General features: G+C 40.8%; 1 protein-coding gene across 2 annotated transcripts in view; it reads left to right on the forward strand.

The window, feature by feature from the left end:
* Window positions 1-3,898: 3,898 nt before the first annotated feature.
* LOC125901586 (amyloid beta A4 precursor protein-binding family B member 1-interacting protein-like) overlaps window positions 3,899-26,088 on the forward strand; it is an 80,906-nt gene continuing 58,716 nt past the window's right edge. For both annotated transcript variants that reach the window (XM_049597305.1, XM_049597304.1), the window contains exons 1-9: window positions 3,899-4,116; window positions 12,847-12,906; window positions 18,123-18,210; window positions 19,307-19,518; window positions 19,599-19,670; window positions 19,753-19,912; window positions 20,027-20,148; window positions 20,242-20,316; window positions 22,174-22,317. In XM_049597305.1, coding sequence (XP_049453262.1) covers window positions 4,084-4,116; window positions 12,847-12,906; window positions 18,123-18,210; window positions 19,307-19,518; window positions 19,599-19,670; window positions 19,753-19,912; window positions 20,027-20,148; window positions 20,242-20,316; window positions 22,174-22,317 — 966 coding nt within the window. In that variant the 5' untranslated portion in view covers window positions 3,899-4,083. The remainder of the gene's footprint in view (window positions 4,117-12,846; window positions 12,907-18,122; window positions 18,211-19,306; window positions 19,519-19,598; window positions 19,671-19,752; window positions 19,913-20,026; window positions 20,149-20,241; window positions 20,317-22,173; window positions 22,318-26,088) is intronic.

Genomic DNA, 26,088 nt, shown 5'->3' on the forward strand with positions numbered 1-26,088 from the left:
CATCCAAGTGAGACTGGGTTGAAAATCCTTGCCTTTCTAACAGACTGTTTCCACAGCAGACCTTTTGACTTGTCACAATATGAAAAGCACTGGTGCAGTTAATGACATTAAGGATGGTTCCATGCAGTCTGAGTGTTTTAATAAGATGTGCAGGTGAGCCAGTCCACATTGGTAGGACCAACTAGAATAAATAAATAAATGAAATGTACTGTGCTTTTCTCGCATGTCAAAAAGTCTGGTATAAAAAGGGCCTGGTACTTTGTGTCTGTTCTGCTGTCTCTGGAAACTGTATTGTTTAAAATTATGCCTCTCTGCTGCTGTGAGTTAATTTCCCTGCAGAGCACCAACCAATTTTTTTTTATTTTAAGGGAATACTCCACCCACAAAACATCCACTTGTATTTCAATAACCAGTGGTGTAAGGTAGCTACAACGAGCCCCAGTGCACGCTATTACGACGGACCTTAGGGCATGCTAGTTACTTCTTGTGCACCTAAACTAGCTACTGTATAATCTTATCGTCATATGATCAAATAGAGAGCTGAAAGTGGATAATGCCAACTGACATATCAACCAAAAATCATCACTGTTGCCAAAACCACCACCATGTCCTGCACCCATGACGTAGCTCTTGTCAGGGATGCATCAGGATGCATTAGTGTTTACACTACATAAGATATGTGGTCAAATGCATCCCAGACCACCATGACACGTGATTTAAATGAATCATAATGCATCTTGGTGGTCGTTCAGACCTGTATTTAGTGCTGTCCACTTGTGATTGGCTCACCCAAACCTCATGTTAGTACTGGGTCTAAACAGACTCTTAGTTACATGCTGCATTACCTCATCTGACCTATGAAAACTCACACAGGTGTTTCCAGTTGTGCTGATTGATTATACCTCGTTAGTGTGAGGCTGGTTCATTAGCAAAGCTCCTTTCAACAACATGGCAATGCAAAGTGCTTTACATTAGACAGAAAAAAGCATTGATGCAGGATGTCAAGGAAACACAAGGCAAAATGAAGACACATATGAAAAGTAAAATAAAGTAGAAAATAAAAAAACTAAGCTAAATTTGATCAAAACAAATTAGAAAAAAAGAGAATAAAAATTACATTCCAGTTACAGTAAAGTGCAATATGTGAATAAATAGTTCAAATCCTTTTTTTAATTAATTTTTAAGGCAAAAAAAAAAAAAGCTTTGAGCCTCAATTTTAAAGGAACTGTGCATTAGAGAATCAGAGCAGACCTCAACAGCCAAGCAAAAGGTTTGCTGATGTCACCGAACTCCTTATACGTCAGTCAAAGGTGTAATATATCCTCTCCCAAAAGATACAAATATGGGCAGTGAAAGGGAAAATTTGGTTCCAGTTGTCTAGCTGATATATTTTAAGAGAGACAGAAATTAAATAGAAGTTCATATAAAACACCAAGTTATATGTGATTATTTGCAATTATGGAATTATTTTAGCAATAAATGAATTATTGTATAAATAAATACAAGAATGAAAAAATAAATGTGGAAATAAATAAGTAACTGTATAAATAAATACAGGAATAACTAAATAAATAAATAAATATGGATATAAGTAGATAAATAGAATAATAAATTAATACTGAAACAAATACAGAAATAAAAAATGGATAAATAAAATAAATAAATGTTTATAATATGGAAATAAATACATAAATGCATAAATAAATAAAAAAAAAACAAATAAAAGTTGATGATCACACAGGACATTATTAAATAAATATCTGAATTTTTTCTACATTGTACAACTACATTCATTCAATTATATATTTCTGTGTCTCTATGTCAGTGAGGTAGGAGGTCCTACCTCTGCATTCACTAACTGAATTAATTAATTAATTTTCATATTCATTTCATTTCATTGTAGTTATTTATACATTATTTTTGTCCTCCATAAACAATGTTTATATGATTTAAAAAGTGTCTATCATTTCATATTTAGATTTTACACTTTTGTTTGTTTGTTTGTTTGTTTGTTTTACATATAAACAGGTTGTCTATCCACCTTATTTTCAAACACAGAAGTAAATAGTGATCAACTTCGGCATTTTTGTGCGTGACTTCCGGTCAGCTGCTTTCCCTTACCGGAGCTAACGGTGCAAGCTAATTTTTTTTCAATTTTCAGTTGTTTATGTTAGTCAATCAGTTAGTTAGTTAGTTAGTTTGTCTGTGTATTTTATATAAATAACTGTGCCCACGTTTCCGTTATCCAGTAATTGCCGGTAAAAATAATTCCCTCCAAACACGAATAAATCGCACATCAATCAAAAACTATGAACCAAAAAAGCACAATCTATCCCGAGTGAGACAAACTGCTTGATCCCTGTCTCCAGTGTACCAGCAGAGAACCATGTAGAACCGAATCAGCGAAAAAAAACCACCAGGCTAAGCCTCTCTACGTGAGCAGCTGAAGCTGCGGCTCGCACCCTCGACACACAGACACACAGACACACAGACGGTGCGTCTGCATGCCAGCCAAACATGTGCGCAACTGTGAGAAATAAATATGTGAGGTGTACGCTGCTTTTCTATCTTTTTTCCTTTTCTTTCTTTCTTTCTTTCTTTCTTTCTTTCTGTCAGTGACATACACTCCTAACCCAGGACAGGTTGTTTTTATTGACTGAGTTGATTGATGCGCGGATCGGCTCTGATAGCACCCAAATCAGCATGTACGCATCAACCATCCAACCGTTACAACATGATTGAGCTAGCAAAGCAGTTTTGTGTTGCTATGTGTGGTATTTATTCAGTTTTGGGAAATCACGATGTTTAGAAAGCATCAGTGGCTGCAGCTGACAGGGACAGCTAACGTTAACACTAGCAGCAAAGCTAACATCAGGACGTCATCTGTTAAAAGCCTCCCATTGTCGGATACGACATGAAACTACTCCAGTTAGCTCAATCATGTTGTAACTAAGACATCCGCTGGAGAAAATATTTTTTTCATGGACCGTTTATGGAGTCATTACAGACTAACGGCCAACGGTTAGCCCAGCTAATCTACGATAACCATGTTATTAATTACAAAACGTGCACACAAAAATAGTAATGTTAGTTCAATCATTGTGTTTATAGACTTTACAAACATCAGATTAGTCTAAATGGTGATATAGTGACGTGAAAAATGTGATATATATATATATATATATATAGCTAAACACAACAAGGCGATTCCCATTTACACAGTGGTCAAGAGTGCTGGATCGTAAGTGTCGCACAAACCGGAAACTGGCTGTGTTCTGTTTTGCCTCCGTGTTTCCGTGAAAAATAAGGTGAATAAGTAGGCTACATCTAACTTGTTTTGCGAGTAGCCTATTTCTGGCTCACATGTGAGGAAAATAAGGTACATGTGAATAAGGGGGCTACATATTTACAATATGTCAGCTATAAAATTGTAACTGAATTCTTACATTCGCACCCCATACATCAAAACTACATCATGTTTTTTTTTAATTTTTATTGGGTTTTTTTTTTTTAGTCTTAGTGACTCAAAGTGCAACACAGGCAGCATTTACCCATTTACACACTGTGACAGATCCTGCCATGCAACAAACTGCCTGCTCATCAGGAGCTGTAACCATTCACACTGACTCACACACCAGTGGGACCAATTAGGGATTCAGTGTTTTTCCCAAGGACACTTTGACATGTAGACTGCAGGGGCCAGGGGCCGAACCACCAACCTTAGTGGACGACTGCTCTGCCTCCTGAGCCACAGCCAGCACCACTTATGTCCTGCACATGCCCACAACGTCCTGAGGACGGAGCTAATCAGCCTTATAGGGGGATCACCTGTGTGTAGCTTTACAAGAGTGTGTAGGTGTGAGAAATGAAAAGAAGCAACAAATATATTGTGGTCAGAAGCTGCAGAGCAGCACCGCAGATATGCGGCAGAATTAGAAAGGCAAACCTCAGTCTTCTTCATGTAGTTTAATCTACTTCCTGATTTCACAGGAAATTCAGCCAATATCTGCAGAGGCGTACGGGCAGAGTCACACGTTCAAGTGGTTACTAAAAGACTGACCTCTGAGCACTTCCACACACTGTATGATGCTCCCATGTGTGAAAGAGACAGAGAAGGTAAGAACCTTACGTGATAGTGAATGTTTTGAAATACGTTTATGAGCTGTGTATCATAGCAACTGTATAGTAAATCAATGAAAACAAATATGCTACTGTAAAATCTGGAGCTATTATGGTAAATACATATTCCTCCCTTCTGTTCATCCTTTTAAGAGTTAAATAGTTGAGCAGCTACATCAGCTTTGTTTAGGACAAACACATGTCCTCTCACAGCCGCCAATGGGTGGTTGTGCAACTAATTAGAAAACAGTAAGAAGCTCTCAACCACAAGAAAAGAGAAAGCATGTTGGTTTACTGTCAGCAGGCAATGCTTTCTGGTTCCTTTCATGCATATAAGTCTCAATAAATCGCTTTTTGTACTCAGGCTTTGGCCCATACGCCTGCTCGTTTGCCTGTCTGTCTCCTGGCGGTTCTCCTCGTTGTTGATGTGTGAGACCACAGTGGGAGACAGCAGCAACAATCTGACATGCCCGATGAGAGCATGGAATTTATAAACAAATGGGGTTTTGTAATGTATGCTTTGATGAGCACATGCCCAGGATGAGTACCAGTAAATAGGTATATCTCTATATGAGAAAGAAGTTACTGAAACAGAAGTTGGGATTGACTTTCACATGTGGAGGAGCCACAAAGGTAGAGTTCACTTTCTTGATTAACAAAAAAAATCACTTTCATATGGAAGCAATACTTGGTCCACTACCATCGTCTCCACTTCCCCTTCTGCCTCATCACAGTTTAATGGATGGTCTGTTTATCGCTCAGCGTAAACACAGAGTGAGACTGAACAGCTCAGGCAGGACTGTATACTATACATGTTTCTGTTTGTGTGTATGCACATTAAGCTGGGTGTGTGTGTGTGTGTGTGTGTGTGTGTGTATATATGTGTATGAAGAAGACCAAGTTGTACAGAGAGAGATAAAGAACAGACTAAAGGCTCTAAATTTATGAACATCACAAACACCACAGATGACTAAGCGTATACAGAGCAGAGTATGCACTTTGCATACCTTGAGCTGCAGCTTTAATGTGTAAAATACATCAGTGTGAAGCTAAACAGAGTCAAACATGTCCACTTTGGTCGTCATATATTTAGTATTACCCAGATTTACACTTCTGAGAATTAATTCACTCTTTCTCAGATGACTCATTCAGCTACGTATATCACAGTGTTATCCAACTTTGTCTTTACAAGTATTAACAAAAATGAGCTGAGAATCATATTATATAAAAGCAGCTATAATCAATATTTTTGTATTAACAGGCTGTTCTCATGCACTGTTTGTATCCATACTTACAAAAAATAGGTGATAGTAATAACTTGTATATAACCCATGTAATCGTAACGACTGCAATCATGTGATGAACGTGCTGAGGGGAATGAAGACGGAAGTAGTATAAAGAACGAAAGTCTGCATAAAGATGCAGGTTGGGATGGTGGATGGGTCAAACAAACACACAACTTTCCCCAGGAGACTGGTGTTTGTGTCCCGTGTAAAACCAAATGAACTTTGAGTTATTTTAAGGTACGTAATCACATTATGTTAATTACATAGCTTTACGTTAAGTACGTAACGTGATCATGCCCACCCATGTATCTTTTCTTAAATCTAACCCAACTTTACTTTCCAAAACCTAACATGAACCTATGTAACTTCACGTTAAGTATGTAATGTAACTACACCCAGCCATGTTGATTTTCCAAAACCTACCCAAGGGAACTTTACGTAAAGTGCATAATGTGACGATGCCCAAGTGCGTTTTTGTAAGATATCATATGAATCATTGTATGAGGAAACATTGATGGATCACCTGACTACTTGTATTTGAAAGGAGTTGCTCATAGCAACAAACCCACTGAGAATTATCACCTAAAGGTCAGTTTATACTTAAGCAATATCACACTCGAGCTCGTGATGTTGTACTGTGATAACGTCACAGCTGTGATTCGGTCGCCGAGTGCCAAAGACAATCACAGCCGTGACGATATCACAGTACAACATCACGAGCTCGAGTGTGATATTGCTTTTACACAACAGTTCAACAGTTAAATAAGCAAGGCTGATTAAGAAATGTTGAAAAATGAAGACAAAATAGATAATTTAAGCATTTTATTTGTCTTCCGCCAACAAAAATAGTTCCCTCAGGACTCCACTGTCACCGTTGCTATGTAACGCTGACATGGTGCGCCAGGCACTTACTCTTTATACACATTTATCTGCACGTTTCCATTAATTGTGCAGCCGGTGAAATAAGTCTCTGGTGACTGCATGGTGGACTGTCGCTTCACAGGCACAGCCGACTCTGCCTTCTGATCTGACAGTATGTTGCTTTTCTCCAAGTCACTGAGCTCCGCTGATGAAACACTGACAAACCTGGATGTGTGCTCAGATGGATTCAGCTTCTCCTCTCCCTCATCTTCCTCTGATGACCATTCATAGTTCAATTCAAAACTTATTTTAGGAAATAAATCCATATTTTTGGCTGTTTGACAGTGGATGAATTAATTAGCCTACAACGCAACTGCTGACCTAACTGACACTAACCGTCAGTTTTGATTTGATTGTTGATTGCAATCAGCTGTGAGGTGGAGTGATACATACACAGTGAAATAACCGTGATGTTGTACTTCAATATCATCACGGTTTACTGTCTCTCAACCAATCAGATTGCAGGGCCGGAACTAACTGTTGTATAATTGTGCATTGTATCCACAGGATGTGTATCCTAACCCGTACAATGTAGCTCAACATGCACTTCCCCAGAAATGTAACTACACGTGATGCTGGTAGCATCGCATTTCCTCTTATATATTTCTGGTTGCTCCTTCTTCTCCATGAACATTGAGGACATTACTAATTATATCGTAGTAGAGTAGCAAAGTAACTGTTGCCAAACATTTATAAGCTCCAACTCCAACACAGTTTGCTTAATTTCCCTTGCCATTGCTTGAAGTGCAGTATGATTTATAGTTGTACATTGTGCCCTACCCAAGAGGCCTATGCCTTTTTCTTTGCCATTGTGAGCTGTGTGATTACACCGCCAAAATGCTAGTTGACGGTAGGGTTTCTACGTCACTGTGTTGAGTTTCTTTGTCTGCTTGTAACAATGGGGACTGAAACTGAGCAGATGTTGAAATTGGAGCAAAAAAAATTGAGCACAGTTACTTTACTACTTTACAGTACCTTTGTCATTATGTTTTTAACCCTGTTTTTTTGCTAGCAAAAAGTAGCATTAGCATTATCACAGTTAACAATAGACTGTAAATACATCTTGCTAACCAAGCTAGCAGCTAGTGTTGGGGTTAGTTCCATCTCCTCATCACTTGTGGCTCCAAAAGTCCAAGAAGGCGACCGTCAGTGCCAAAGTGCCAAACTTGAGGCTTTAAAACCATGGATGTAGTAATAGACCAGGGGTTGGTTGCACAAATCACCTTGAGTTAAGACTCTCCTTAAAGTCCACGTTAAAGTTTTCTTAAAATAAAATCAGTTGCACAAAACAGGTCTTCTGCAAATGAACAAACGGTTCCCATGACAACTGTAGAATTTGATGGCTGTAAAATATTTTTCGATGCAGTAAATGCTTTATTGTTTTCCCTTAAACTAAGGAAACCCTCTTGGGGACTCTGTGTAACACTTTTATGTAAGTACCTCAGCTAAGAAGAAATTAAGCCTTTAGTGTCATACTTACTGAGAAGACTTAAAGGGATAGTGCACCCAAAAATGAAAATTCAGCCATTATCTACTCACCCATATGCCGATGGAGGCCCTGGTGAAGTTTTAGAGTCCTCACATCCCTTGCGGAGATCGGCGGGGGGAGCGGCTAGCACACCTAATGGCAGACGGCGCCCCAGACTAACGTCCAAGAACACAAAATTGAATCCACATAGTATCTCCATACTGCTCATCCATAGTGATCCAAGTGTGCAGCAGCCGCGACATAAAAAGTTGTTTCGAAAAACGTCATATGAACTCTGTTTTTAGCCTCACTGTAGCCTGTAGCTCTGACTGCTTCTCTGTGCTCCGCGCTCACGTGTGCACGCCTGCGCGCGACCAGTGAAAGCATGAGCTTTGCTCACCCGTGTTTACATCACGTGACACGTGCACCATAGGGGGAGACAACGTAACCACAGAGCTGGAAGATAATTTGCACTACGGTCTTTTAGCAAAGGACAACCCAACATATCTGAAGACTCTGAAATTGAGGAGGAACATCATTTCTTTGTTAAGCCCGAGTATACGGACGGAACTCAGGCTACTGGATGAAGCAGCCACCGCAGCTCATGAGCCTAACCCTCAGCCAGCCGCAGAATACCGGAGTCAAGCACTGGAAACCTGGTGGTGTAGTTGTTTCAAATGCAAAGCAATGCCAACGGGTGAGGAAAGTCTTTGCTGCTCAGACTGGGAATTGGCGATGCCTGCACTTGAGAATCTGGACATCAGTACTGACGAGACTGCACAACTTTTTATGTTGCGGCTGCAGCACACTTGGATCACTGCGGATGAGCAGTATGTAGATACTTTGTGGATTCAATTTTGTGTTCTTGGACATTAGTCTGGGGCGCCGTCTGCCATTAGGTGTGCTAGCCGCTGCCCCCGCTGATCTCTGCAAGGGATGTGAGGACTCGGCCGAATTTTCATTTTTGGGTGCACTATCCCTTTAAGGTGTTTTGTTCAACCAGCTGCTGGATACAGCGTTGGCCGTGGGCCCTGGTTCATTCTAATGAAAGTTGCTCAAAAAAAGCTCTATTTTCGCAGAATGAAATGACCCAGGTGATCAGCCCTGCTTCTGCATCATTGGGCCCATAGAGCAGGCGCACTAGAGACTTAGGGCCGCCGACCATGGCCAAGTGTGCTTGAGCACAGCTGACTTCCGGTTAAGCACTCTGCAAACTTGAGTGGGGATAAAACAATTATTCTTGCAGCTCCTTAAGAGTTTCCAAATGTTATCAGAACAAATGGATTAAATCTTTATAGTGGGACCAGTCATTTCACAGGGGTTGTAACATCCAAAAAATGTATCCACTAATTTACAGACGTCTCTCTCTTTAAATCTAAGTCAATGGGAAAAAGTCTTTTTAGGCCCAATGGCATCACATGACAGACCCCAGAATGTACAGTACCACTGTTTGGACACTACAAAAATTGGCTTCAAAGCCCGGCGCACTTCCTGGGGGCCTGTTCAAAACAGGGGTCCGCCAACCAATGGGTAAAATTACTGTGGGCACTTAATGTGTTATTTTTACACATTTTGTGGATTAAAGCTGCTATTATCAAATGACTAACATCATGTATGTGAAAGGCAACATAATTATCACTGAACTCTATGGTCTCCTCCAACTCCACAAGGCATTTAGCATCTTTTAGCTAATTATGTTGGCTTTATGTTACTGGTTTCATAGTGTTGTGCTCAGCATGCAGCAGTGGGGCTTTTTTTATTGCCAAAAAAGCTCTTACACACCCCCTGTACACTACCTGCCCAGCCCCAAATGGCAGACAGACAGTTAGCTACTAGCTGCTGAACATAGTGGAACGTTTAACCACTAAAAACAGAGCTAAAAGGAGTGTGAATTGGCTTTAGATTTGCCAGATGTTCAGAATCATGACTCCATATTAATACTAACGTTGCCTCATGTCAGCTGGATGTGTAAATGAACATGTGTTTGCTACATCAAGTTAAAATTTGTGACAAAATATCTGCGTTGTGTTCACAACTTGTTTCCGAGGAGGCCAAAAAACAAGTTGATGCAGGTTTAACAAGAAATGAGGATTGGCTCCACAGACTGTAACGCACATAAAACTGACAGCCTAAATATGTATTTAGTTATAGTTAGGGTCACAAGGTGTTGGAGTCTTTTCCAGCATCCACTGAGCAGAAGGCAAACTTAGCGCTAAGTTATGTGAAGTGGACCGCGGTTAATGGATGACAGAATTAAGCTGTGCAATGTAACATAACAACCTAATGAGACACAGAAAAAAAAGAAAGAAAACAAAGCATCGACAATACAAAAATGTGCTTTATAAAAAGGATAATCAAGGCCAGGGGCGACACGTTTTTAGCACATGAAGAAAGTATGCATGAACATGTGTCGTAGTCATATAAACATGGTTACAGTCAAGTTATATCTAGTTGTGTCATACAAACAGAAAACGTACTATGTGTGTATGGATTATACGCATAACATGCACAGAAATAAGGTATGAAAATTAAAAACACTCCCAAAAAATACCATATTATCAGTTTAAATTAGTTTATATATTGGCGTGGCAGTCTGCTGTCCATGTGTGCTTCCAGGTATTTTGCTTGCTGCAGGACGCCAACATGTCCATTGTCTCCATGCTACTGTGTGCATCCCGCGTCAGAGCAGTTATCAAAAGACCCCTTAAATTTTAAGTGATAACTTAAAATGAAAATAAAAAGCAGGTGACAGGCCTTGCTATATATGATATGTAAATCATACCACCGATACCGCCTCCACATTTGCTGTTCCCTCTGCTCATATGTTCTGCTTCTTGTTCCTATGCACGCTGCTGTGGCTTTACATTGTATTAATATTTATTGTTATTGATAACCGCACATAGCAACAGTCTCAAAGAGTTGGCAAGAGCCACAGAGCTCATTCTTCAGTTTGCTTTTTAAGCCGCTCCACATGCGAGACGCATTTTCGACCCTAAAGCTGGCCATTTGCCGCCTCCATATGGACAAACCCCGACGCTCGGTTCCACAAAATGTTGGCTGATGAAAAGCTTTGATCACAGTGAAGCCCCCTTTTTTGGGAGTGATCAGTTATTTGTGAAAAGAATGTGATGTACAATGACTTGAGCTATCACCCGTAATTGAGAGATCATTTAATGATTAGCCTCATGACTCCTGCAGAAGATACTTTAAATTGTCCAAAGTGTATATTTGAAAAATGAGACAGAGGAGTAAACAAGTTTCAGAGTTGCAGTTTATTCTAATGTGGATCTAAATGATGCAGATTTTAAATCGTGTTCAGTGAGGAATGTTTGCTTTCTCCACCTGTGACATATTTACCAGAGTTAGGTGACTTAACCTCTACTGTCTCCAACCACCTCACCTCACAGTTTACTCAATGTGTCGTTCATCGGTTTGCTGGATGGGAATAAAAACAACTTGTTCGACTTCACAGCCAGAGCAACATGGAAACTATTTTAACCTGCCACACACACTGCTGTGACGCTCTGCAGAGACGTTGCATTGCAGTGCTTGTGACTTTAAAGATATTTAGAAACAGAGATCACATTTCTGTGGATTAATCAAGCTCTTGTCACATGTTGTTTATCTGTTTTTATAGTTGTGACAGACATGTCCAAACTGTGTATATGTGCATGTATGAGTCCAAATGTGTTTGTACCACCATACCACAAAAATGCTGTTATGCAGGAGCTGGTGGCCTTTCAATGGAGTTCCCAACTTTTCCGCTTGCTGCACGACAAACTAGTTAAAGGGACACTTCACACCAAAATCATAAATATATTTTTCCTCTTACCTGCAGTGCTATTTATCAGTCTAGATTGTTTTGGTGTGAGTTGCTGCGTGTTGGAGATATCAGCCGTAGAGATGTCTGCCTTCTCTCCAATATAATGGAACTAGATGGCACTCAGCTTGTGGTGCTCAAAGTGCCAAAAAAATCCATTTGAAAAACTCAACATCAATGTCTCTTTCCAGAAATCATGACCTGGTTACTCAAGATAATCCACAGACCTTGTTGTGAGCAGTTTCATGTAGGAAATATTTTCTTTCTACCAAACTACACCTGCCAACCGTATCACTGCGGTTCAGATGAACTGTAATGTTAGCTAGCTCAGTGGTGTTAGGTGAGATAGCAGTAGATGGATGTCTCCTTTTGTGCAGTGACACGGTGAGTGAGACATCTAGTTCCATTATATTGGAGAGAAGGCAGACATCTCTATGGCTGATATCTCCAACACACAGCAACTCACACCAAAACAATCCAGACAGCCGTCCTTTCACGTCAGCATGATACACAGCCAGTCACCATTATTGTTTAAGGCACCTAGCGGTGTCAGGAGGAAACTCGGCTGGACAACAATCAAAGTTAACACCGCGGAAGTCTAAGTGGGGTGGGCAGGAGGGGTGGCGGATGGGTCCAACAACCACTGACTTTCATCCAGGAGACCGGTGTTCACTTCCTGTAAGATTGTAAAGCAAAACCCTGTTCTTTTGTCCTAAACCCAACTACGTGCTCTTGTTGCCTAAACCCAGTCATATGCATGTGCTGGCAAGACATAACTACATGTATTTGTTGTTGAAGGAAAAAAAAAGTTAATTCACGCTGTTGTACCGACATAGTGCGTTTATTCTGAACGAGGCTGCATGCAAACTGTAAATTTCCTGTGAAAACAGAAGCGTATCTTGAAAGAAGACAATGCATGTAACAGGCAGAACTTAACACGGTGTCCCAGAGTGTGAACAACCAACGCACCCAGGGTACCTTGCACATCATATCTCGACATGGAAAGCCTATGACGAAACGTCTATGTAACGAGGTCGGAGTGAGGATGTGTTGGTATTTTTGATTCAGGGGTGAACTGTCCCTTTAAGAACTGGTGCTGGTAGAAACCGACTTTAAACCGAACTGAAAATTTTCAGTTCCTGATGCAACTGCTGTCTCCTCTCCTTCCTACATTTTAAATTTAAACCCTTTACTGCTGCTGAAATCTAAAATGTTATGTTCTGTCTTCTCAGATGGACGACATAGATGCCATGTTCAGTCACCTGCTCGGAGAGATGGATCATCTCTCTCAGGTGAGTTGTGCAGCAGTGCTGTGTCCTAAATGCAAACTTAATGTTTTTACAAAGCTTCCTAGAATCAAGTTGCTCCTTCTTAGAACTATGACGTATTCTAAGAATTTCCTCTTACAGTTAAAACTTGATCCTGGTGAAGATAAAGGTTATTCACAAAGCACTGTGGCCCCTCAAAGAGGTCCTGAAACTGTTGGGAGGAGGGAGGAGGAGTTTTAAGAGGCTAAAGAGTTACTTAAGAAGAGGGGATAAACACATCCAGGCAGGAGAAATAATGCTGAATGACAATTAGATAATGAAACACTACAGATTAGATCCTGTAGAGATGTTTGTGATTGATTCCATTAAAGATGCGCTCACGTCTCCCACCCAATGCAACATCGCCAGAAACCAAAGTGATCACAACACTAAGATATTTGGCAAATATAAAAATGCAGTGGTGATGACTTGGGTCTGCCTCAACCTTCTATCAGCAGAGTGATCACGCTAACAATTAGTGCTTTCACAGTCTCATACTGTGACGCAGGTTATTTCCTCTGGGTGTCCACACCCTGCAGGCTCACAAAAGGACAACCAATCACATCTGTTAAAAGAATTTGTCATACATAGCAACAGGGTCAAACACACCACCTCACTAAGGTAGAAGTTCCCATCCCTTTCATGCTCAGAGTTGCTTTGAGAGTTTCCCTTAATAGCCTCAAAGCTAGGGGGCGCCCACTAGCTCATCTAGAGGAGTGGACACCTGATGTACAAAGGCTTTGTCCTTGCTGCAGTGGGCGTAGGCTTGATTCCAACCCATGGCCCTTTGTTGCATATCATCCCCTGTCTTCCTCCCCCCTTTCACTGTGGATCTGTCCTGTCGAATAAAGGCAGCAGAGATTTTGAGAATCAAACACTTAATTTCCTGCATTCTTGTGATTTTACAATGCTCCAATTTGTGCCTTTTCTAATTGTCTTTAATCTAAAAAAAAAAATTAAAGTCCCCTGCTACTTTCAGGGTTTTTTGACATGGTAACAGGCATCAGGTCTCTTCTGTAGTAGAATTAACATCATATTATACATGCATACTCTTATCATGATGGCCCACCAGCAGATGGAGACATGAAATACAATAGTTTTCAATGTATTTAACGTTTATTCGTTGTGCAAATTAAAAACATATGTTGGCCGATTCTGACCATCCATTTTAAAGCCGATACCGGCTGATACCGATGACGTATCGATGCTATCGTGCATATCTACACTTACATACTATTGAAAAGTATCGGCCAGTTAGCTATATCATTATTCCAAGTGCACGTACATTCTTGTGAGGCACAGTGGACCATTTTGTAAGTTTTGGAGCAAGAAACTCTGAAACAAACATAGTGAATAAATATATACATTTGCTAGTAATCATTATTTCAGTAGCTTAGTATTGTATGCAACATAAAAGAGTATGTTTATACAGGGCACATTAGGCTGCCCTGCACGTTATTGTAGGCCCAGTTTCATATGCAACATAATTTTATACAGCTAAGATGTCCTTGGCCTGAAAAATGTTGAAGACCCCTGATCTAGAGGAAGGGTGAGGGGATTGTCAAAGTCATGAGAAACATAAATGTCTGCTTGAAATTTCATTGCAATCCAATCATCCAGCAGTTGTTGAGATATTTCAATCCAGGCCAAACTGCAGCTCTGTCCCATAGAAATTACATTTATATACAACTAATTTGAAACAGCATTCACGTTTTGAGGGAGATGTAATGCCAAGCAAATTATGTCTTCTATTAACATAATGAGATGTTATTTATTGCAGCAAAATGTTCACCTGCAATGTATTTCAGGCAATCTTGCAATACAATACAGTATATACTCATAGCGACTACAACATGTTTTTTAATTACTTTTTTTGTTGGCTTCCTAACCTTAACCAAAGTGTAACCTAAGTTAGGAGTCTGAATATGTACCCAGGGTCTGGTGTCAAGGTCCTGCACTTTAAAAGCTAGTCATTTTCCTTGTGAAACCTGTGTGGTACAGATTCTAGTGTTTCATTACCTGAAAGAAAGGTTTGTCTCTGAACATAAAGCAGGAAGTGTTTACCTTGTGTGATGAAGAAAACAGTTTAGTATCATACAAACAGAATTGCTAGGAGACAGTTTTGGCCGTTGCAGTGCTTATCGGACATCCCATAATGTGTCTGTAAATTTCATCTGGCATTGTGAGAAACATCAGTGTGATATCAAACATCTCTGGTTGCATTCTTTCTGAAAACACGACCAGATGAGCTGAGACTTTTACACTCTGGCCGACCGCTCCCTTCAGTGCTTTTGAAGTAGGAACAGGTTACAAGAAGTGAATCAGACAAATCGCCTGATGTTTACCTCCCTAATCTGGACATTATCTGATTACACATGGCAGTCTTTGTTTTGAAACTGAAGCATCAGACAGAAAAATGTAAGGCGACGCTGAGATGTGAAGTCATTCGCATCTGGATTGGACCGTGGGCGATCGCTGCAGATTCAGCCTTAAGCACACATAAGCTGCTCATCATATAAGTTCGGGCTGGCCAAGAAAAACATTACACACTTCTAACTGATGCAACCTCAGCCTGAGGCGCAATTCATTATTGTCCATTTTAAACCTCTGCATGTAGGCTAAATGAGTGCAGCCCTGAGAGTGGGATCAATCTGGAACATTACATCAGCCATACCAGAAAAGGATCTATATGTCACTTTGGCATGCGTCCTGTTGGAAAGCCATCACAGTGACAAACACTACTCCACAGACTATTACCAGAGTTAGCAAGAAAAGCATTTTGATTAAAGCATTGATCCTCTCAGAGTCTGAGAAACAAAAGGATTTAAAGTGATTCCACTCATCGCCTTGATTGGGTCCATTCTCTGCTTTACTGCCTCGGAGCGAGAGGAGAAAAAGGAGCGTTTTTTTATCCCAACTCAAGGAGCTCGGAGGTGTCATTTAAGCAGCAGCTCCAGCATGACGGCATGTGTTTTCAGACACAGTCATCAGGGTCGGATTGAGTGCTGGCGGGAATTATTTTGTGTACAGGCTGGCAGTCCGCCCAGCTTGTTTATAGAATATGATTGAGCCTGTGGAGACTTGTGTTAATAATTAAGATATTGCAGTCTGGACATCAGCCTCTTTCCGTGTGACATTTAAGTCCTTTAATAAGGAAAACAGATTCACCAGAGTCTGGATGTATGCACCGGATGCACAGCTTGTTCCAAATATATATATATATATATATATATATATATATATATACACTGCGACATCCCATATTGATGATTCAGTTTTTCTTAATGAACCAATGTATGATTTACTGTCTATGCAGAAGCTGAGTGCAATATGTTCTCCATCAATGGTACAGCTTGAACACAGAGCATGATAAAGTGCAGGGAAACAAAGCCACTAATAAATAACAGGCTTGTGTAACATATTTAAATGAGCACTTCAAGGACACATATGGCTCACTATGGTCTTATGGGCTGCACTTTGATTACAAGTGTTATATGAAACTAAAAACTGTTGCTTTTGGCAAACACGTAACTTCTGTGCAAAATGTATTTTAAAACATCCGATGAAATTCAACTGAAAGAAAAATTTAAACGCAACAGTTGTTTTTGCTCCATTTTTCATAGGCTTAAAGGGCTGGGGCTGGCTGCACAAAACATCTTATTAAGATTTTCCTTTAAAGTCCTTGTTAAGGTCATAATAAAATTGGATGCACAAAACACCCTTAAGTCTTCTCTTTAAGGTTTCCTTAAAATATACACATTAGTATTTATGGTTTTCTCCTTGTCTTGGTCTTAAACTTAAGGGATCCCTAGACTGTTGCACAAAAGACCTTAGCAACCAAAGCAAGGTAAAAAAAAAACTTAAGGTACCTCCAACTCTATCTTGACTGCAAAATGACCGAGTTTATGGTGATAAATGAGAAGAGTGTTCTGCGAAGATGATACACTTTTGATTTTACACTTTAGATTTGACAGAATTAAATTTTGTTGAAATTTCTTCCTCCAATCATTTTCAGTTTTCTGGTATTTGGGGATCAGATTTACTTTGTAGTTTGTGCTTTCTATGATTGTATTCCTCCAGAAGTATACTCGTTTCCTCCTCTGACTTGTATGGTTTTCTTGTCCTCTCTTATTCTGCCATTTTTTCTCTATCAAACTGTAAGCCAACTCTGTGAGACGATGACAGGCGTCACAAGTGTGAGTCCAAGTAAACAAACAATCTCCATGGAAACTTGTACCGCTGTAAAATCTCTATCAACGCAGTTCAAAAGTTTTCTTAACTAAGGAAAGCTTTTAAGGGATTCTGTGCAACTGTGTAAGTCCTTCAGCAAAAGAGAAATTAAGCCTTCAGTGTCATACTGAAGGAGAATACTTTTGTGCAGATATGTAATCCCTCCAGCATGTTCTGGGCAGACCCAGAACATCCCTCCAGCATGTTCTGGGTCTGCCCTGGGGCCTCCTACCAGTGGGATGTGCCAGGAACACCTTGGGAGGCGTGAATGAATCATCCTGATCAGATGCCCGAACCACCTCAACTGACCCCTTTCGACACAAAGGAGCAGTGGCTCTACTCGGAGCTCCCTCCGGATGTTTGTGCTCCTCAACCCTATCTCTAATGCCGAGCCCAGCCACCCCACGGAGGAAACTAATTGGGCCACTTTCTTTCGGTCACTACCCAGAGCTCATAACCATAGGTGAGGGTTGGGACCGGATGGACCAGTAAATCAAAAGCTTTGCCTTTTGGCTTAGCTCCCTCTTCACCACGACAGTTCGCCAAACCGACAAACTGCCGAGATATCTCACACTCCTTTCTACCCTCACTCATAAACAAGACCCCAAAAACTATAATTTAACTATAGAAAACTATTTAATTTAACTAATAGTTTGTATGTAGATGTCCAATGTCAAGTCTCTGTTCAATCATGTAACGGGATTTACAGCAGCTAGTTAAGGTGCAAAATCTCTCAAGACTGACAAGCTGGGCACATCTGCATGTGGACATAACATCAAAGTGGCAGTAAGACACACTGTTGGTAAAATATATATATGCCTAAAACTCTGTGTGTGAGTTGTGTGTGCTTCATAACAAGTAACTAGAGTGAAATAGGGCCCGTCATAATAGTGTGCAGTGGGGCCCATCGTTACCACCTTACACCACTGTGTGAGACGTTGTTCATTTACCATTTAATCTCTTCGTTACAGAGTTTAATGTCTGCAGCCGACCCACCAGAAGTGGATCCTGCCTCACAGACAGAGAGCACCTTCTCCATTGGCTTCACAGATCTACATGGTGAGTACTCGTTCAGATGCAGACACCTTCATCTAAAGCAGTGTTACACAGCCAAGAGTCACACTGCCCTGAAAGTGAGTGTGATGTAGAAGAATGAAAGTGGGCGAGACGCGAGGCAGTCTTTCAAAAGAGAAGGTTTCTATTGAAAAATGGGGAGTGTTCGTTTTTTCTTGTGCCAGAAGGTCACACCAACCTTCAGAAACCAGACGGGATAAAAGTAAAGACATATCAGTTTGGGAAAAGAAGGATTAAAAGATGTTGTGGGACAACTGTAAAAAACATCAAATTCTTTGGCATAAGTAGAGATTACAAGTTTTTAGGACAATGAATAAATTACATACATAGATCAATTTAAATAAATTGTGAGGAAAAAACTGATGTTGGGCCTGTCTGGAAAAGGGGAAACAGCTAGGCTGGCTCTGAGGGTCTTGTCTTTGGTGTGAGGCTGCAAAGCATCCCAGCTGCCTGATGAAAATATTGGCATCGTACGTGTCTGCAAGACACGTAAACAAGACAGCTGCCAAGTGGCAGACCACCATTCAAGACCAGCAGTGTTAGTGGCGACATTTGCAGGTATTTTTTAAGCTGTCCAGGACAAGCGGGTTTTTTTAACGACATGTCATGATATGTCCAGTGGTGTTTGTGGCAACAAGTACTGTTTACAACGATCTCCCGGACATTTCCACCCATGGTCATGGCAACAAAAGCAGGTAAAATTTAAGAAGTCTGGGACATTTTCATTTGCAGTTGTGGTGACAAAACACGGTATTTTAAATGACACACCTTGACATTTCCAGTGGTGTGGGTGACAACAAAACTGGGCATTTTAAGCCAAAACATAATCTTTTCCTGACCCTAACGACACATTTTTGTGCCTAAACCTAACCACGCAGCGTTGTCACAACATGAAATAGAAAATGGAAAATCAAAGTTACAACATATCTAATGTATGAAATGTACAAATGTAACTTATCCATGGTTTGCGGAAACTTACAATGCCAAATGGGTTGTTCCAGGGACAGAGCCTGGACTGGCACCTTTTAAAAAGCAGCTCCTCTGACCTTTAGGCCACAACTGTGCCCCTATCTCCTTACAGAGTCTCTTAATGAACTGGAGGACAATGACCTGGATGCTCTGATGGCTGATCTCGGATCAAAATCAACCAGCCCAGAAGAGAAACTCCCCACGGATGAACAGTCCAGCAGCTGTGCAGATAATCAAACAGCAGCCGTGGCTCTGGAGCCTGAGCCAGCAGCTGCCCTTCCTCAGCCATCAAACTCTGCTGAATCCTCTGGAGGGCTACAGATGGTAACCTGGAATCTGTCACTGATCATAAAAACTAAGTTTTAAAATCATGAAAAAAATGATTACCTTTATTATGCCTCCAGAGCGAACCCCAGACAAAGGCAGACAAAATTAAACTGGCTCTGGAGAAGCTGAAAGAAGCCAAAGTGAGGAAGGTAAAGTCAGCAGGTTTTTGTGTGTCTTCCTCACCGTACAGTCACACAGATAAAGTTTAACTCAGCTTGCTGCCTTTTCTAGTTGATAGTAAAGATGCTGATGAGTGACGGCAGCTCTAAGACACTGATGGTGGATGAGAGACAGACAGTCCGAGAGGTTTTGGACACGCTGTTTGAGAAGACACACTGTGACTGCAGCATCGAGTGGAGCCTGTGTGAGACCAACCCTGAGTTGCAGATCGGTGAGACATGCTGTACACGCACTCAGGTCATATGCAGGCAATAGAGCACATGTAAATAAAATCATCCACAGAGGCAGGAGACACTGTTGCACATATGTTTTGTCATCGTTTCAGAGAGAGGCTTTGAGGACCATGAACACTTAGTGGAGCCCCTGTCTGCGTGGACTCGCCTGAGTGAAAACAAAATCTATTTTGTGTCGAAACCGCAGAAATATGTGATGTTCACAGACCCTCAAGTGAGTACAAGCATGTGTTTTCTTTTCGCCAAAGTTTTATTACACGGTTTAATGCTAAGTCAGTAAAGTGAACTATGCTTTCTCACCCTGAAGTTATTTTACATGTGGAAAAAGAAGACGGCATGTTTGAGTGGAGTTAACGACCAAGCCAGACAGCTCTTACTCAAGGTCAGTTACATTACCATATTACTGGACCTTTATGTCAAGTTGCTGTGGGTCATTTCACAAACTGAAAATGGTCGGATGGCTGGGCCTTGTATTTTATCAATAAATAACAGCTACATGGTCAATTGCTTTGTTCCATCTTGCTTTAAATGTGCTGTCACACCATCTGATCCAAAAACCTTGATCTGTCTGTTCTTAATTACTAGCCAAACTCAAACCTCCCACTTTTATCCAGGATTCTGGAAATAGTTGTTTTCTCTCAACTCATTTCCTTCTTGGACAAATTTCAGTCAGAGTCTGCTCTTTTGAGGATGACAAATAATGTTCTGTTAGACACAGGATCATCTTGCAGTTTGAGTAAGTTGGTGGCATTCGGCACAGGCCCATCAGTAGTTTGCATCCTACCTCCGAGACAGATCAGCCTCTGTTAGAATTGATAATGTGTGCTCTTCCTGCACCCCCATTGCCTGTGGGGTACCACAAGGCTCCATATTAGGCCCCATTTTATTTTCCCTTTGTTTGTTTCCTTTGGGGACTGTTTTAAGAAAACATAACATCTCCTGCCATCAGTACGCAGATGACACACAGTTGTACCTCCCACTGGAACCTCCTTGCTGTTTTAACTCCCTCCTTAGGGTGTAAAATCCTGGTTGGCAAAACCTTCCTAAACCAGAATTAAACCAAAGTTGTAATCAAGCAGCAACATCTGAAAAATGAAGCCAATGCAGAAGTGCCAAAAAATGCAGTTCCTTTAATGGCCACTTGAGGCTGGCTCCAAGACAAGTCAATCCCCATAGACCTTCATGATAAAATGCCCAACTTTACAGCAGAAATAAACAAGTCTACAGCCTGGTACAAAAATGTTTTGGTCTCTAAAGCTAATTTCAACATTCACGACAACTGTACAGGGGTAAATTTTTATGTAACTCACTTGTTTAAATGTTATTAAGGCTTAAAGTTATGCATAATTAAGGGCGTGGCTGCTTTGAGTGACAGGTGGGTGCTGTCAGATGACAAATTGCTACAACAGTGACAATTTTTGTTACAGTAGGTAACGTAAGGCTGGTGTAACAACAGATTCACAGTGTATTGGTGTAGCCATCGCTATTTCAGTGTTTTTTCAGTTAATGAAAGTTAATTGTAACATTTTAGTTGATGAAAAAGTCTTACTTAGCATTTAATTGTACTAAAAGATCCTCTAAGAAGTCAGATGTTTAGTTTATCTGCTAAGTATATTTTGCTTTAATAGTTTTAAGCCTGTTTTTCACAAACTACAATTATTCATTCATTCATTTTCTGTAACTGCCTATCCTGTTAGATGTTGCGGTGGGGCTGGAGCCTATTCCAGCTGACACTGGGTGAGAGGCAGGGTACACCCTGGACAGGTCACCAGACTATCACAGGGCTGACAGATAGAGACAGACAACCATTCACACTCACATTCACACCTATGGACAATTTAGAGTCACCAGTTAACCTGCATGTCTTTGGACTGTGGGAGGAAGCCGGAGTACCTGGAGAAAACCCACGCTGACACAGGGAGAACATGTAAACTCTGCTCCCCCACCCCAGGTTTCGAACCCAGAAACTCTCTTGCTGTGAGGTGACAATGCTAACCATTGTACCACCGTGCAGCCCTGGCTAAAATTAGCATTGGCATTATCACAGTTAACCATAGCTGTGAATGCACTGTGCTAACAAAGCTAGCAGCTAGTTTTAGGGTTAGCTCCACCTTCTTGTCCAAATTTGGTTACTTCTGGCTCCAAAAATCCAAGATGGCGACAGCATTGTTTGACAAATTGATGTGTTAATAGTGTTTATTTCAGTCTTGCATGTAATCTTTGACCTCTAACCCTGCAGGAGCATTTTGAAGGTCCTACTGTGATTGTTCCTGATCTCGAGGGCATGCTGTACCTCAAGGAAGATGGGAAGAAGGTTTGGAAACCGCGCTACTTTGTGCTCAGGGCCTCGGGCATCTACTATGTACCCAAGGGAAAGACAAAGGTTTGACACATCTAATACGTTTTGAACAATGAAAACATCACATTACATTTTAAATGCAGCCATGTGCAGCGTTGACACTGATGTATTGTTGCTCAAGAAACAACAGGTAGGTGAGAGGGCACATTTTAAATTTAGCAAGTTGTGTGGGCGAAATCAACTCCCACACATAGCCTGGAGAAAACTGTGGTGGGCTGTTGTCGTGACAGTGGAACTGATGAATTATCAGTGATGGGTTATGTTTCATAAGGTGATTTTTGGAACCAGCAACCAAAAAAAAAAGATAACCACAAAGAATAAGCAGGAGGTGTCTAAACATGCCACCTGAATTTTAACACCCTGAGAAACAGTTAAAATCTTTGGCAGGTGGGTACTTCAGGTCAGTGTGCAAAGGTTTTCATTTGTTTATCTGATGCCAACACTTTAGAAAATACATTTCCTTGCAGAGAGATAGAAGAGGAAACCACTTTCATCTGTTAGAGTGGGAATCAATCTGTCCATCCAACTGTCAGTAAAAAAAAATAATAAGTGTCTTACCCAAAGTGTCAAACTGCATTAAAGGAAGGTTTGCCACCTTCTGTGTGGATGTCCAATCAGTGTTCATAGTAAATGTAGTCAACTGAAGCAATACATTTCTCAGTGTGTGTTATATTGACCAAGAAAGCTGAGTTCCCCAATTCAACCTGGAGCTCTTCCTGCCTCTAAAGCCCCGTTTCCACCAAACACTTTCAGTATGGTACCTTTGGAACCAAAAGTAACCCTTCAGACATGGTAACTAGACACTAGCGTTTCTACCACGGTACTCTTAAATGTGGCGAGGATGTTGTCACTCACTGCTCCATCCAGAACTCACTGTATTTCCTCATTATTGGTGACACTGATGGAAGTCTGCACCTTGTTTATCGTCCACAGAATGAGGCTGCACGCCGACATTTTCAGAACAAAATAAAACAGGCTGCAGTGAGAGTCTCTCTCCATGGGATATTTAAAAATAGCAGGTTTGTGCATTTTTCATTCCTTCTCAGGCAAGCTCAGGAGTTTAGGAACTACGCTCTGTGATGCTTTTTTTTTTCTCCGAGTGAGGATTAGAATATATGCAGTTCACATAACCCAGTTGAAATTAATATATATAAATGCCTGAAGATCCACTCATTACTAAAAGTGTATGTCATATGAAAACTTAAGTAATGGTCAAAGTTGTCATATTGAAATTTAAGGTGTGTTGATCAATTCACGTCGTCAGCTCATGCATTGAGTAACATTACATGTTTAACGTTCCACCTTAAAAGTTGCCAGCAGCAAAACATCCTTTCATTTTATCGTTACAGCCTACTAACTAAACTCTCCACAGTATGAACAGTGGTTACATGAGCCTCAAAACCAGCCACAGCTCAGCCCTGAGCAGAGTGACCGTCCTCTATTGACCAATCAACAGACTGCAGTGTTCACAGCTCCACCTTTTAGTACCAGATCTGTGTGCTAGGTACCCCAACAGAGGGGGGACCAAAAATGGGAATAGTATGGAACTGTTGTATTGGTACCATCCACAACTTTTCACAGTGGAAACAGAAACTGATTTTGCAGCTGTAAACTCAGCGTTCTCTGTCAGTACAGCACATACTGAGGAATTTATTGTTTCAGTCAACTCATTTACCATCAACACAACATCCACATTAAAGGTGTTGAATAGCCCCTTTCAATTAGCATCTGTGCATATTTCTTTATACATCTACAGTGGTGACAAATGGTGTCTGATTTTTCATGCAGACTATTAACAGCTGTCTGCTTCAGGAGAAAAATAAAATAAAAAAAATGGTTGCACGTATGGCGTTTGTCCTTAAACGACGAGAAAAGAGATTTTTCTCTGTGTAAAGTCTATGATGGGTTACATCTGAGCGCTCATGCGTAGCAGAGGCAGAGAGGCAAGAAGAAGTGCCACAGAAATGAAGATGGACAGTGTGAATTGAGGCCTCGCTGCTGTTAAAGAGCAACATGTCGTTGTGTCACTGAGACGGAGCAGAAAAACACCGCCCTTTCAGGCTAACTCTGAAAAAATCATCCAAGAGGAAGAAATAGATGGAGGGGAAACTGTGCGAGGCAGATGTGCAAATCGCAAACATAAAAGAGCTGCAGGAATCATCTGAGGCCAAGGACACGAGAATGAAGCAGAGGAAGATTTGGAAAGGACAGTTCATTAGGTAGGGGGAAGAGAAACGGCCAAATCAGACAGAAAAAAAAGCGTAACTGAAGTTCTTCTGCAGTCTGAAGTGGACCTGTACGTGTAACTACCAGACTAACATGTAAACACAAAGCTCCTGATGTGGCACTGTGATCATCAGAGGTGGAGAAAAGGTCAAAGATGGAGGAAGACAAGTGGACAGAGGTACGAGATGAATAAAAAAAGAAAGAAAGAAAGAAGTTATCTGCGGGTCATTTCCTCTTCCAGGAAGCTTGACGCTGTAGTTTCCAGTGGAGAGCAGCATTTCTGTCAGTGTGGTTTAATGTGTGAACACGATGTGTTTCTGCTTAAAAACAAAAATGAGAGGAATGTTACAATGCTACAGAAAGAAAAACAAAACATGGAGCTCCATTGTCAACTTCCTTTGAAAGATAAATGGCCTTGCACGTCTTTGAAGTGTCTTAAGTTTTAATGCCAAACATACAATTAGATTGAGAACATTTATTTGTTACACAACTCACTGAAAAACAACCAAGACAAAATGGAAGAACAGCCAGCGTTTAGACTGTTCCAATTTAACGGGACCAGAGGAACAAGTTAAGGTGTGCTTTGTGACGCAGTGCAACACTGGAACAAAATTAAACTGCAACTAATTTGATAATCAATCAGTTGTTTTGAGTTATTTTTGAAGATAAAGTAAAAATTCTCTGATTCCAGCTTCTTAAATGTGAATATTTTCTGGTATCTTTCCTCCTATATGACACTTAACTGAGTCTCTTTGGTTGTGGACAAAACAAGACATTTAGGGACGAAATCTTGGGCAGTGGAAAACACTGATCGACATTATTCACCATTTTCTGACATCTCATAGACCAAACAGTTAAGCAGTTGATCAAGAAAATAATTGACAGATAAATCAGTAATCAAAGTTATTAGTTGCAGCCCTGACTATGACATCACCATTTTTTCCCGTTCAGTATAAGCATGAAGGAGCTCACTGAGATACACAAGTGATGATCTTGACAGGCAAAAGTTCTCCTTCCGTTATCTATCCATCTAGGCTGTTTTTCTATGTGACCGTTTGTGAATTTAGGATGACTTTGCTGACCATGCAGATGTTGATGCCTTGTGGGCTGTGTGTTGTGCACAAACAATCATTACACTCCTTCCAGATGAGCCAGGCCTGCGCAGATAAGATCACCGGCAATCGCAGCACAATGACTTCATCCTGGCTTGCTCTGACGATATTGTCACAAGATCGAGGAGGATGCAGTTGCTCTCCACCGACTGCAAGATCCAAGGCATGATGGGAAACGCCTGCTCTCACCTGATCTAACAGCTGATTGGTTTAGATGTTGACTCAACAATATAATGTTTTATTTAAACTTTTCATTTTGTTGAATTTCAGAGATTCAGATTTGATTTGTCTGATCTGAAGGTTTATGCTGTGAACAGAAAACATGTGTGACTGATGGTGACGTCTGGTCGTAAGAGACTATATACATTCATCATCAACTAAGGGTAGTCTACTGTATATTAACACTGGACTGTTTTAATTATTGAAGTATGTAGCAACACAGAGACTTGCAGTAGGT

This window comes from Epinephelus fuscoguttatus, linkage group LG15 (genome assembly GCF_011397635.1).
Source record: "Epinephelus fuscoguttatus linkage group LG15, E.fuscoguttatus.final_Chr_v1".
Taxonomy (NCBI): domain Eukaryota; kingdom Metazoa; phylum Chordata; class Actinopteri; order Perciformes; family Serranidae; genus Epinephelus; species Epinephelus fuscoguttatus.